We start from the raw sequence: 14,907 nt of genomic DNA, 5'->3' as shown, positions 1-14,907 counted from the left end.
AAAAGAAAGCAAATACATATTTTTGTTTAATGTTAAACAAAATTCGTTCTTGCTGAAAGTGTTTTGTTTGTGTTCTAGGATTAATGACATCAAAAAAAGATAGTGCTTCAGAATCAACACTTTCATTGCCTCCTGGTGAAGAATTGAAAACTGGAGCAGAGAAAGATGGTAATATAATTTATAACTTCTATTTTCAAAATTTAATTTACTGATTGAACTTTAAAATAATATAGTGATGTAGCTTATATGAGGCTAAAGTTTAAAGTTTGTAAGGGAAGAATCACTACAGTAAAAATTTATCCTTAAAAATCCCCTAAGCAGCTCATAATAAAGTGTGTATATTATATATATATATATATTATACACACACACACACACACACACACATATTTTTTTTGTATAAAATCCTGTATTGTGATTCTCATGTACACTTAAATTAGAGAATTACTGGACTAGATTAAGAGAATAAAAGGAAATTCCATAGTGTAGATGTCTTGATAACAGCATTTAAAGTTGCCTTTAGCTGTCAAATCATTGGGTGAATAGAGCACAAATAGAAAATTCAGAAGTATTCCTGCTTGCCTTCAGGTTAACTCAGAACATTTTAATATTAAGCTTTTGTTACCTTAAAAACACATTAGTATGTTTTTTATATAAATAAGATGTGATTCTACTAACTCATCTTAAGTGAGAGGTGAGACAGCGGTGGTTAGGATAGGTAGTTGGTCTAATTAGTGACGTGACAGCGCTCTCCTGTATGAGACTGCCATCATATAGTGTGGGTCCTTTGGGTCCTTAAAACTGCTTGGGCTATAAAATCTTGTATGTATGAACTGCAGTCTATTTTGATGAAATCAGGCATTTAATTCAACACTAGTTAATCCACAACTGAGGAAGCTAAGTGGAGAGTTTCAGAAGGATTTACCTGGAAAAGCATCTCATTGGTTCACTTCTTATTTCCCACCCTCTGATGTGTTCTTTTCCTGTACCGTTTTAGTTACCCTGCTTGCATCCGTCAGCAGCTCCTCCTCTACATCTTCTTTGGAGCACAAGCAGAGTCACTCCAAGACACTGAATGCAAGTGGCAATAACAAGAAGACAATGAGCAAAAGCCCTTCTGTCTCATCTAGAGCCAGTGCCGGTATCTATGGCTTTTTCAACCAGGCTTTCTTGGTGTTTTTTATCTTGGTTTGTTTGTAAGTAGATTTGCTCTTTTTAAATGTGTAGAAGGAACCCTTGACTTCAGTCAGGTTGAACTACTTGTTCCTCCCCTGTCTCCCCCCAGCCCCCCACCTCCCTCCCCTTCGTCAGCACACTCTGGATCTCTGTGCCTTTCCCTCGTGCTCCTACCATTTTTCCTTGTCTGGATTGACTTCTTCTCTTCCTCATGTATCTATGGACTCTAGCCCCTGTAAGGTTCGTGTTAGAACTTTATGATAGATCTTCAGATACTTGGAAACCATACGGTCTGTTCTCTTTCTTTACTTACCTCTTTTCTAATCTAAACCTAATAATAATAACTAACATGTCAATACATGTTATTTACTATTTCAGGTACTATTAAAGGAATTTTACATACCTTAGTTCATTTAATTCTCAAAATAAACCTATGGAGTAGGTACTATTATGATCATCTTCAATTTATGAATGAGGAAACTGAGGCTTAGGGAGGTTAGGCATTGGTGCACAGTGGCAGTTTCTAAGTGCACACCTGGGCTTCACCCGCAGGTCTATCTGATGCTTTGCTGCTACCAGAGTCCGCCTCTGTCTCAAGTACCTTCAGCTCTTCTTCATGCTGTAGGGTCCCCAGACCCTTTCCAGCCTGCTGGTAGAGAGCTGAACCACTGCCTCTCGGTACAAGTCCAGTCTGAGGCTACTCATGCAGTTCTGGTGACCACACTATGTCATTGGCTCAGACAGAGCCTTATGCTAAGTCTCTTCGTTTTGTGGCTTGACATAGGACTTTACATTTATTTTCATTTAATTTAATGTTTGAATTTTTATCCCTCTGAATTTTGTTTTTTATATCTTGTGTATAGCTTTTTCACACACTTTTGTGTTATCTTCTTACTTAAAAAGCATGCTTTCTCTATTTTTAGCCAAGTCATTGTTTAAAACTGTGTAGGAGAGGTTGACAGTGATAACCTTTTTAACTTGCTGTGAAGCCTGCATGATCCCATTCAGTCCACATTTCTTCAGTTATGTGTAAGGATATATAAAACACGTTTTCTTGTTGAAATCAACATATATATTGAATTTACTGCAGTTCAGTTATTTACCTGCATAGAAAGAAAATGAAGCCACTTTGGCATAACTTATATTTTATTTATTTTAAAAAAATTGTTTTATTTATTTATTTTTGGCTGTGTTGGGTCTTGTTGCTGCGCACTGGCTTTCTCTAGTTGCGGCGAGTGGGGGCTGCTCTTCATTGTGGTGTGTGGGCTTCTCATTGCAGTGGCTTCTTGTTGCGGAGCATGGGCTCTAGGCGCGGGGGCTTCAGTAGTTGTGGCACGTGGGCTCAGTAGTTGTGGCTCGCAGGCTCAGTAGCTGTGGCACACGGGCTTAGCTTCTCTGCCGCATGTGGGATCCTCCTGGACTGGGGCTTGAACCCGTGTCCCCTGCATTGGCAGGCAGACTCTTAACCACTGTGCCACCAGGGAAGCCCATAACTTATTTTTAATGAGCCTCATAGTAATTACTAGATTCTTTTTCTAATACTTTTAATACTTGAACCAATATTTTATTGTAGAAAATGTTCATGACAGGATTTCTTTTTCTCTTTAAGATACTTTATTGTATGGGGGAAAAAACCCCAAACCCTCAGTAGTAACACTGATATAATAAAGTTAAAAGTTGAGGCCCTAAAAGTGGAGAACCTGGAAACTTTGCTTGAATATTTATTTTCTGAATAGATTCCTCTTCCCTTGAAACCAGTTTCTCTTTAATGCTGTGAGGAACAGAGGTGAAAAGATGCAGTGATGTAGCAATCCCGTTTGTCCTCATTTTATTTACATTTTAAGGCCCTCTTCATTTGGAATTTGGGCTTTTGACATTGACTTGATTTTAAAATTTATGTGTGGGTATGGAATTATCTTTTTTACCCTTTATATAAGGGTATAGTTCTAGTGTGCCTACATACTTAACCTTTTTTTCTTTCTATAAATTTGAGGGGTTTGTGGACCTAAATAATAGTAGAGATGAAGAGAGTTATCAACTAGAGTGAGAAGGAGGTCCTTTTAAAAGGGGAGGGAGATGTGTGAGAGAAAGTTCCGAACCCCAGAGATGTTTCCTTAAGAAAGTATTGCTAGAGTGAGTGGCTATTCCGCTTTCTCTGTCCGTTTGCATTTGGGGTAGATGTGGACTGCAGAGGGTAGACATTTAGGGGAAGCTAAGGACAGAGGATTAAGGAGAAAGAGGAGCAGAGAGAAGAGACTGGGGGATGGGAGAGGTTGGGGAGGACGTCTGTGAGCTCAGCCCCACTGTAGTCCACGTTGAACTCTCTGTCCTTGGTCCATTGTCTGCAGGCAGCGTGGGGACAGACGTGAGAGTTTCTGGTCACAGGGTCAGGGTTTTAAGTCAGGTGTGCCACTGACTCCTGTGAACACCATGTCTTCATTAATTCCTGAGTTTATTTCTTACCTATGGTTATAATTCTCACGAAAAGCGCTTTGTAAACCGTGAAGTGCTTGGGAAATGTTAGTTATTTTGAGGGCCAAGGACTTTTTAATGTACACTTGATCCAGACCTTCCTTCTCCCTGAGTTTGTGTTCCTCATTTGTTACCATGTTTTTAGTTTCTCCCTGTTAACAGTCTGACTTACCCTCTATCCCGCACCCTCACGCAGGGTTCCCTAGGCGTTCTCAGATGACAGCCACTCAAATCTGTTCATGGACTGATGGGAGAAGCCTCAGGGGCCCACCTCTTCTCTGTTATAATTGAACAGCTTTCAAGGCAGTGTTTCTCCAGGACTCCTGATGTGCAGTAGCGGGAGTTGCAGGCTTTAGGTTTGAATCGAGGTCTGGGCAGGGAGTGCTTTTGTTTCTAATAAGGAAATCAATTTGGGGTAATTGGAATCTTATAGCAATTTCACTTTTAAATTACATTTATGTATGTATCATTTACACTGAGTCCCACTGAACTACTATGATTCTAGCGTTTTACTAGAATAAGGATGGGTGGACTATAGCCCATGGGGCAAATCCAACCTACCACCTACTTTTGTAAATAAAGTTGTATTGGAACATGTTGTGCCCATCTTGTCTGTCTGCTTTTGTGCTGTGACCGCAGAGTTGAGCAGTTGTGCAGAGTAGTATGGCTTGGAAAGCCTAAAATATTTACTATGCAGCCCTTGAGTCAGAACAGGTGTGCTGACCTCTGTTCTAGTAGAGAGTGCCACCAGGAAGTCGGATAAAGCTGATACTTCACCAGGAATCAAGTGTAAGCTCCTGTGGCAATGATTGTCTCAGGAAACCCTTCAAATTTCTTTTGAGTAGCTTTACTTCACATGTGAGAAACACAGCTTAGATGCTGTGTATAAGGAAAGGCAGCATATGTTGACATCTCCAACTAACTAGACTGGTTAGAATAAATAGTAGTTTTTTGGCTTATGTGCTTTTTGAGTTTCCCTTTGTTTTTTCTCTTTTCCTGCCCCATCCCCTTCCCCAACCAACCCCAAAACAGGTTTGAATTCCTCAGCAACATCTGTAGCAAGTAATGCACGCTGCGAAGGAGAACTCCGCCTTGGAGATAGGGTGTTGGTGGTGGGCCAGAGAATTGGTACCGTTAAGTTCTTTGGGACAACAAACTTCGCTCCAGGTAACTCATCTGTATGGTCTTTGCTCAACTTGAATTCTTTAGATAACAAAAGGTTCAAAATTTTACATGTAAATAAAACTTATAGAGAATTCTTGATGAATAGTTCTTGTGGGTGGTGGCTGTGGCACAGAAAATGGAAAACATTGATTCAAATGCAGACTGTTTTTACTCAGGTTGATTGTTACTAATGAATTTTTTGCCGTTTGTGTTTTAAATTGTCTAAAGTTAAAGTTAGTTGTTACTCTCCAGTTTTACTCTCACTGATTGCCAAGTGTGCTAAATAACAGAGAAAACATTTGAGGATTAGATTTGTGCTAAGCATAATCTTGAAAATGAGTGGATTGTGCGTTTACTGATACAGCTTTTAACAGTGGCTCGGAGAGAAAAGCAAACAAAGCGGTTCAAAGGAAAATGAAAAATGTTTGCGCACTGTGGGATCTTCAAAATGCATGTTTGTGTATTTATATACTCACTCCAATCTAGACTTAAATTAACATTGTGTTTCCAAAAGTAAAGATTATCCTTCTTTTATATTTTCAGTAATTTCTGATTGTAATTTCAAACAGAAGCCGGTTGAATAAAATCATGTTTGTATTTTTAAATAGCAATATGCTGTTTTGACACATGGTGGCATTGCAGCATTTTAGGAAATGGTTACCTAGAACATTGATGTTTTAAAAAAAGTTTGTAGCCTTCTGTCAAGAACTCTGAAGGATCTGAGATTTTACCCTATTTGCAAGTTAACAAGTTGGATTGCCATGGTTTCATAGATGCTGGCAGAAGATGGTAGGCTGCTGGGTCAGCGATAGAGGACCTCAGTGCTCTCTGCAATAGTGGTAGCCAAAGTGGCAGCATTCTCTTCTGTTTCCTGAGCCCAGTTCCCAGGGGGTGAGATAGGGAGGGCCAGGTGACACCTGTACACCCAGTGGTTTATGCTATAGGAGAGGAGCCCCGAGCTTAAGGAATCTGAACCTTTGTACTAGACGATAAGCATTCCTGTCTTTTGTGCCGGGGGAGACTCTGTCTCCATCCCCCAAGGCCATCTTCTCTACAAACATCCATGAAAAGACGGTCAGTGCCTCTGTCCATAAGGCCTGTAGAAACATGGAGAATTGTCTCCCAACACATTCTTGTTTCATTAGTACCATTTTTAATTGCAGTCCAACTACTAATGGATTGGAGATGGGCTATATGTTTTATAATTCATGTCTCTCTTAGGGCACCAGCTAGTAATTGAGATTAGTTAGAATGTTCTTAATATGGTTCTCAAATAAAAACCTAGGAATCCCAAAGGTAGGTTATTTTTCCACAATCACTATGTCTTCTGAGCTTCCTTTCTCTGGTTTTATTAAACAAGGCTCGAACGGTTTGTTTTGTTTGGAAGCAGTTGTTGTAGGTTGAATTTTAATTTTTAAACTCCTAGTGTAGAGCATTTAGAAATTTGAGAAGTAATAAGCAAATATAAAAGTTTGAAATTTTTCATTAAGGTCCTTCTGCTCTTTCAGAAAGAAGTAGCGTGTATTTCTTGTGGCATCAAAATTTAGATCAATGAATTCTATAGGACAGTGGTAATATCTAGGCTTTTTATAGATGATAAGATCTAGACCTGACAGAGGGCATGTTTAGCCCCTTCAGCATGTTTAGCAGTGCCACCTCGGAAAGAAAGTATCCAGACAGTATGCAGTCACTATGGTTAACACTTGCCATAATGCCTTCCTGCTGTGTGCTACACACTTTCAGGAGTTACATGGTAAACATGTAGCAGTGATATGGTGTATTAAAATGGGAAAATGCAAAAATTATATAGGAAAGCATCAAAGGCAGAAGGAAGTAAAACTTGGAAAATTATAACCGTGGCACTCAGAAATAACGATGGCAACCAGAGTAACCCAGTTAGCGGCATTCAGAAATGCGATGACTGAGCATTAGTATGGCTGAGCAGTGGGTTTGTATACCTTACTCTGTACCTGGGCAGGGTAGGACTGTTTAGGTATAAAAGACAATTACACGCATTACGTTAGTCTTTTCAACTCAAACTCCAATATCGGGAATGGACTCAGGTATCATCTTTTTGAACGTAAGAGGAAAAAAATTAAGAACTTCTAGATTGTCATTTTAGAGGTTATACAATTGACTCTTTGAACTATTAATCTGAAGGGAACAATATTTTTGTATTTTGTCATTTGTCATAAGTTTCTCAATATCTGTATCCTTATTTTTTTATTTGTTACTGATTCTAAGAGACCACATATAATTACTATTGTATTCTACTTTTAAATACAAAAATGAGTGGACTGTCAGGTACTTTTAACTGAACTGGAGGTACCCTCATCCAGAGCCATTACTCTAGGAGTATATGTCCATTTATCTAATATTTGCCACACTAAAAGCAACCTCACTATTTTAATTTTATGCTCTCTAGAAAAGGAAATCCTATTACTCTCCTCAGAGTGGGCGCTTTTAAATACTTAAAAGCCTTTTAGAAAATTATTCCTATTAACTCAACCTAAATCTTTTCATTTAGGTTAAAAATGATATTTTTTTCCTTCCTGGGTAGGGAAAAAATGAAAGAAAAAGAAGAGTCACCATGAAGTCTAGTCATATTTTCCATATTATTTTTGTCCCCCTTTAATTATTTCAGAACTGTTTGTGGTATTCTAATACTGGAAGAGTAAAATGAAAAGATTGCATATTCAGTTTATGATTTATACATCTCGGTATCATGTTACACTGCTCTCAAGTTAAACAGACCATGCTACCGAGTTAAGGACAGTTTCTTATTGTAGCTTTTAGATATGTTTTGGTCATACACTACTGGTATAATAGCTAATCCTTGCCAAATTTGTGTGTGTACATTTTATCTTTCTCCCCTAATGTACAACTCTGCAATTATGCTTGTAAAATGTTTTTCTAGTTGAAAATTTTTCAAATTTTGTTTTATAATTTTATCATGTGAAAGTTTAATGGTCATGAGGATTTTGGTCATTTGTGACAATGTTAAACCATCTAGACTTTGGGTTTGTATAATAGCATAACAATTTTGGATAAAGTGCAGATGCTTTTAAAATCCCATGTTCTTGTTCTAGGATATTGGTACGGGATAGAGCTTGATAAACCCCATGGCAAGAATGATGGTTCAGTTGGAGGTGTGCAGTATTTTAGTTGTTCCCCAAGATATGGAATATTTGCTCCCCCATCCAGGGTACAAAGGTGAGAAACAATGAAATTTACACTATTCACAAGAACTTTTTGTAATGTGCAGTGGGTTATAGTTAGAGTCCCTAATTTTATATTAAAGACATGCCCTGACTGTAGCCCATGTCTTCTTTCATGGGGTTAACCAGCCACCTTCTTCAGAGGGAAGGCTCATGGAAAGCTAAATTTGCTTTGCTGAGGATTTGCAGTTTTAAAAACCTCCTTTATTCCTCATTTGCAAACCCTGTGAGTATGTGTAGGCTAGTAGGAGTGGTGTTTGCCGCTCTGAACAGTGAGAGCAGCAAGCTTAATCTGTCATGCAAACAAAAGTAAAAATGCTCTCTGATTGCCTCAGTCACATCCTAACTACATTAAATTTCCTGCCAGCAGGCACCCCATTCATTCTCCTACAAACCTAATGGAACCAAAATGGCTTTTTCCTCTGATTTCCTTAGTTTTCAAAAATAGATAAGCAGTAGATCTTTGGGGGAAGTGAAGCTTCAAGGATTTATATATAATATACCTCCCCGGTGTTTCTTCTTAAGATAGTACACTTTTGTACCAGCTCACTCTGGGTTTTTAAAAAAAAGTTGAGCAGAAGTGAGTCCTCATGAAATTCCAGGTACTATTGTGTGAAATGACTTAATGTGCTGAAAGAAGTTGGCTGGGTATGCTTTTCAGTGGATGGGAAATGGGATACTCATCTTTAAATAGGAAATAACATGTATGGTATAGTCACATTCATGAGAATAGATCTATGATCTCAACCTCGGAGTCCCATCTTGTTCCCTTCCAACTGGACTGTGTGACTGCCTCCTGGCAGATTTAATAGGTTTTATATCCATTTTCTTTCTCACTTTGTTTTTCTTATTGAATAATTACATGTAATTTTTGTATTCTTTTCCTTCTTCTATGATGTACTTAGTATAATTCTTTTCTTATTATTTATGATTTTATAACATTTAACGTATAATACTTTTCAGTTTACAAAGTACCTTCAATTAAATGTTGTTTCATTTGATCCTAATAAGTATTTGGTCAGGTGAGCTGGAAAAGAATAACTACAGATGGTCCCTGACTTACAATGGTTCAGCTTACGATTTTTTGACTTTATGGTGGGGCAAAAGTGATAAGAATTCAGTAGAAACTGTATTTCACATTTTGAATTTTGATCATTCCCTGAGCTAGCGATGTGCAGTACAATATTCCCTCGAGATGGCTGCGCAGGGCAGCAGCAGCTCCCAGTCAGCCACGTGGTCGCGAGGTGAACAACCAATACATTTACGACCCTTCTGTACCAATACAAGCATTCTGTTTTTCACTTGAAGTACAGCATTCAATAAATTATATGAGACATTCAACACTTTATTGTAAAATAGGCTTTGTGTTAGATGACTTTGCCCAACTGTAGACGCATGAAAGTGTTCTGAGCACATTTAAGGTAGGCGAGGCTAAGTGATGATGTTCAGTAGATTAGGTGTATTAAATGCATTTTCAACTTAAGATGGGTTTATCGGGACGTAGCCCTGTTGTAAATTGAGGAGGATCTGTACAAATAGTTATTGAGCATTTAGTAAGTGGTGGGCTCTGTACCATGTTACTTCATAAATCTCCCCCAGGCCCAGTGAGGTATAAGGTAATATGATTATTCCTATTTTTGCAGGTGAAGAAAAGTTACAAGAGATACAGTAGCTTTGCTAAAGTCCTATAGCTACTGTAGGGGACGAAAAACTTGTCCTGTCTATGAATTAAACTGACAACAGATAGATGAACAGGAGAAAAATCATGCACACTTATTAAATGTTAATTTTACATGCATGGGGGCATCACAGAAAGCAGTGAATGCCCCAAGTAGTGGTGAGAGTGAAGAGTTTATAGACCATCTCAATACGGGAAAGGGAGGGGGAGAACGGCCACTGTGGGGGAGCAGATGATGTTAGGAAAGATTAGTGGGCCCTTAGGAAAATGGATGGGGATACGATAGTCTGTGACAGTGTCTGGTGGGGTGTGGTGGTAACTCCTCATGTTCTCTCTTGTGATGAGAGTCAGTCTTTGCTTGATGAAACTCCCGGGAAGGGGATTTATGACAATTCAGTTCTTTTTTGGGAAGATCTGTTTTAGGCAGATAAGGGGAGTTCAGAGAAAGCCTCTTCCTGCATTTGTTGATTCTCACATGTCTTCAGCTCAAAATAATCTTTGCACCAGAGTGGCATGTTTTGGGTGGGATATTTTGATCTCGCACAGTAGTTAATGGTGGAGCTGGACTCAGCCCAGGTTTGTTATTTTGCTGTTGTTTTTTTCCTAAGCCCTTGCTTTTAGGCAGTTTGCTGGGGTTTTTCTTGGTAGTCATTTTATAATGAAGAAAAAGAGGTAGTAGCTAGTGGCACTTACACGTGCGGGCACTGTTTTAAGTACTCTGTATGTATTGTTCACTGCTCTGCAGCAACCCTGTGTGTCAGGTACTGCAGTTATCCCTATTTCACAGGTGGGGAAAGTAAGGCACAGAGAGGTTAAGTGAGTTGTGCAGTTGTACACAGCTCCCAAGTGGATATTTGAGCTCAGGTAGTGTAGTATCAGAATGTGTACTCTTAACCATTACCCTATAATGGTTAAAAGAGGCCCAGTGACTTTCTTTAGGACCTATACCTTATAAATGATTGATTTGGGAATAAAATCCATACTGAGTCACCCGTCAGTCTTCTGGGTTCTCATATTACTTTGAACAAATCTTCATTAACACATTGCTTCATTAACCCATTTTTTGACTTCATGGTGGTGCAAAAGTGATAAGAGTTTAGTAGAAACTGTATTTCACATTTTGAATTTTGATCATTGCTACAGTCTCTCCTAAGTTTTATTTGTCTCCTAGTCATGAGGACTGGGGTTCTCCGTCTCATGTTTGATTACCCAAGGAGCACATTCTGGCATGTTGTGTGCACAGTAAATATTGATCAAATTTTGTTCAGTGTTTTTATGCTGTAACGGCTTTCTTCTCTGTTATATTGTGAAGCCTCTTTCTCTCTCCCTTCTTTTTCTTGCTTTGTTTATGGAACACACATTTTTTACTTTTTTTTGCCATCTATTTGGTCTTCTTTAAGGTGATTCATTTAAAAGCAGCCCCCTCATCTTAGAAGAAGCAGGGCGCTCTCTCTAAATGAACTGCTCTCTCTATCCAGCTGTCTTCCTATCATCTTCTGATTGTCTCATTCATCATCATCAAATACTATTAAGTGTCTTTTAGCACTTTGTGCTGTGCTAGGCGTTCTATAAGTAAATAAAACAGACATGGTGCCTGATTTTGAGGAGTTTCTAATTTAAACCAGCTTTGGAGCTCTTTAAAGATAACACTGATCTTCAAGAAGGAAGAATTTTAAACTAGGGACTCCTGAGAGAACAGTCAATCACATAGTGACCAATCACAACCTCACCTTATATTGCACTCCTCCCCAGATTGTAGCTGGCCGTTTACAATTTTTTTATTTTAATAGTTCCCAGAATGCACATGGTACTTTCCTCTGCTTGAATGGTTTTCTACTATCACCCAAGTATCATCTAGTTAATGCTTTTTCTTCTATTAACTTACATATCAACCAATATTACTTTAGAGAAATTCTAAGACACTGACTGGATCTAATCTTTCTCTCTCTCTCTCTGTCTATTTTTTACTCAAGTGGTTTTTATCAGCATAGCATTAATTTTCTTATTCTCAGTTCATACCATTGCATCCTTATTACTAATGAACTGATCACTTTTAGAATTAAGTTCTCAACTCTCCATCACAGCTTAATTCAAGTATCTGTCCTCTTCATCAAGTCATATTCTTTGCATTCATTAGTCTCTCATTGATTGCTGTATGTTATGTATCTTGTGAAAATGATGCATGTGAATTGCAAGATGAAATTGCAAATATTGTAAGAGTTGCAGGATTTCTTTATGGTAACAAAGTGTGCTGATGCAAGTGATTGATAGAATAAAGACTGCAGATTTAGGTCAGTAAACAACTGGAAGAAAATGAGACTGTTATAGGATTGGCTTTTTAAAAATAAAGAATGATTTGAGTATCAAAGAAATAGACCTATCGTGAACGTGACCTTTATGATTGTGCTTAGAGTCAAGTACAAAATAAAACATGTTGAATCGTATTAGCCAGTTTTATCAGAAAAATCACATATATACACAAACTCAGCTGATGTTTTTTCAATGTAAAAATGTGGTGTTTTTACAGTTATAACCTAACATTTGTTAAATTTCACATAAAATAAAATTTTCACATTTTTTAGTTTCATCTTTGAAAATAAAGCTCCAAAGAAGCAAAGTCAGGCCCCTATTTGAAATGAAGTCACCTGAAGTTGACTTTCTCTGTACTTACTATGCTTATATTGCCTGTCTGTGGTGCTAGATTGAAGTTCATCCCTGGCTCATGATAGATGCTTAGTAAATGCTTGTCGAACGAGTGAAATAAGAAAGAACCATTGGTGTGAAATCCTCAGTTAAGCACCAGTCTTAAATCTGAAGACCAGCTACTTCTAATGAGGTTTGCATTACTTGTTTTATTCACAGAGTAACAGATTCCCTGGATACTCTTTCAGAAATTTCTTCAAATAAACAGAATCATTCGTATCCTGGTAAGATTACACAGTTTTATGTTCCTAATAATTATTTCTTTGCTTTTATTCAATGAAAAATTTTTATTGTAAAGTATATATGTATACAAAAGAGTATATGAAATATATTTGTATAGTTTGTGTAATCATAAACAACATCTGTTACCCACTCCATAGCCAAAGATGATGATTACCTGTATGTCCTATAGAAACCCCTGAGTATCCCCTGAGTCTCACCTGCCTCCGTTTTCGTATACTCTGTCTTCAGGTTGTGCATCTTGAATTTTATGTTAATTATTCCCTTGATTTTCTTTATGTCTATCCCCCATAGATATGTCAATAAATAATATATGTTTAGTTTTTTTTTAACATCTTTATTGGAGTATAATTGCTTTACATTGTTGTGATAGTTGCTGCTGTATAACAAAGTGAATCAGCTATACATATACATATATCCCCGTATCTCTTCCCTCTTGTGTCTCCCTCCCACCCTCCCTATCCCACCCCTCCAGATGGTCACAGAGCACCGAGCTGATCTCCCTGTGCTATGTGGCTGCGTCCCACTAGCTATCTATTTTACATTTGGTAGTGTATATATGTCAATGCCACTCTCCCCCTTTGTCCTAGCTTACTCTTCCCCCTCCCCGTGTCTTCAAGTTTAGTTTTGATTGTTGTTTGCTATGTTAGTTAGTGTTCCATTAAAATACATTATTCATTTTATATTTGATGGATACTTGGGTTATATCCTGTTTTTAACTATTAGAAACTGTGCCGTTGTGCACATTTGCAGAAGTGTCTCCAGGATTGCCAGGCATGGGATACCCATATCTTCAGTCTTCCTGGGTGTGCCAAACTGTTCACGTGGGCAGTGGATGAGAGTCTCTGTCACTCCTCACCTCACCAACAGTAGTCTTGTTTGCCCATCTGATGGGTGTAAATGGTATCTCCTTGTGGTTTTAATTTGCACTTTTCAGATTGCAGATGAGGTTGGGCCTGTTTCCATGTTTATGGACCACATAACATTTCCTCTTCCACGATGTTCCTATTCACGTCTACTGCCCATTCTTCTTTTGGTTTGTTTGTTTTTTTCTTATTAATTTGTAGGTTTCTTTATATATTTTGGACACTAATATTTTGTCAGTTTTGTTTGTTGCAAATATCTTTCCCAGTTTTTGACTTGTCTTTTGCCACCCCCTCCCCTTCCTTTTTTGGCATCTTTTGATGAGCAGGAGTTTTTAATTTTTAAGTTGTCAAAATAGCAAACCATTATGCTTTTGCATGTTTTGTGACTTGTCTTTTCATTGTCTTAACAGTGTCTATCACAGAGTGGAAGTTTTTAATTTTAATGAAGTCCAAGTTATCAATTTTTTCTTTCATGACGTGCTTTTGGTGTTGTATCAAAAATGTCACCACCAAACCCAAGGGTACTGTGATTTTCTCCTATGTTATCTCCTAGAAGTCCTGTAGTTTAGTGTTTTACATTTATATCTATGATTCATTGAGTTATTTCTTGTGAAAGGTGTAAGTCGATGTCTAGATTCATTATTTTGCATGTGAATGTTTAGTTGTTCCACCATATTTGTTGAAAAGGCTATCCTTTCTCCATTGAATTGCCTTTGCTCTTTTGTCAAAGATCAGTTGACTGTGTTAGTGTGGGTCTATCTCTGGGCTCTCTATTCTGTTCTGTTGATCTATTTGTCTTTTTCTTTTGCTGATACCAAACTATTGATTACTGCAGCCGTATAGAAATTCTTCAAGTTTAGTAGTGGACTTTGATCTTCTCCCTCAATGTAGTGCTGGTTTATCTGGGCTTTTTGCCTTTCTATATAAACTTTACAATGTGTTTATTGATGTCTGCAAAATAATTTGCTGTATTTTGATTGGGATTACATTGAATGTATAGATGAAATTGGGAAGAACTGATGTCTTAACAGTATTGAATTTTCCTATCCATGAACATGGAGTGCTTGTCCATTTATTTAGATCTTTGATTTCTTTCATCAGAGTTTTATAATTTTCCTAATATAGATTCTATACATGTTTTATTAGATTTATACCTACCTGTTTCTTTTTTTATTTTGGTGTTAATGTAAGTGGTATTGCTTTATAGTAATTCTTTTTACCTTGTATCAGCCTTCTTGTGGTTAAGTACTTGCCTAAAAAATCTTTTTCTAGCCATTGCCTTAATCTTTCTATGTTCTCATGTCTTTGGAATATCTTCTATTATCATTTTTTTTTTTTTTTTTTTTGCGGTACGTGGGCCTCTCACTCTTGTGGCCTCTCCCGTTGCGGA

At 37.7% G+C, this 14,907-nt stretch overlaps 1 protein-coding gene across 3 annotated transcripts in view; it reads left to right on the top strand.

Annotated features, from left to right (window-relative positions):
* The window catches only part of CLIP4 (CAP-Gly domain containing linker protein family member 4), a 67,291-nt gene that overhangs the window by 34,087 nt on the left and 18,297 nt on the right, over positions 1 to 14,907 (top strand). For all 3 annotated transcript variants that reach the window (XM_079940726.1, XM_079940725.1, XM_079940724.1), the window contains 5 exons: positions 79 to 168; positions 998 to 1,141; positions 4,681 to 4,815; positions 7,902 to 8,025; positions 12,571 to 12,635. In XM_079940726.1, coding sequence (XP_079796852.1) covers positions 79 to 168; positions 998 to 1,141; positions 4,681 to 4,815; positions 7,902 to 8,025; positions 12,571 to 12,635 — 558 coding nt within the window. The remainder of the gene's footprint in view (positions 1 to 78; positions 169 to 997; positions 1,142 to 4,680; positions 4,816 to 7,901; positions 8,026 to 12,570; positions 12,636 to 14,907) is intronic.

The sequence above is a fragment of the Stenella coeruleoalba genome (genome assembly GCF_951394435.1).
Source record: "Stenella coeruleoalba genome assembly, chromosome: 13".
NCBI lineage: Eukaryota > Metazoa > Chordata > Mammalia > Artiodactyla > Delphinidae > Stenella > Stenella coeruleoalba.
Note: the sequence above shows the minus strand (reverse complement) of the source record. Positions and strands in the feature narration are given on the sequence as shown.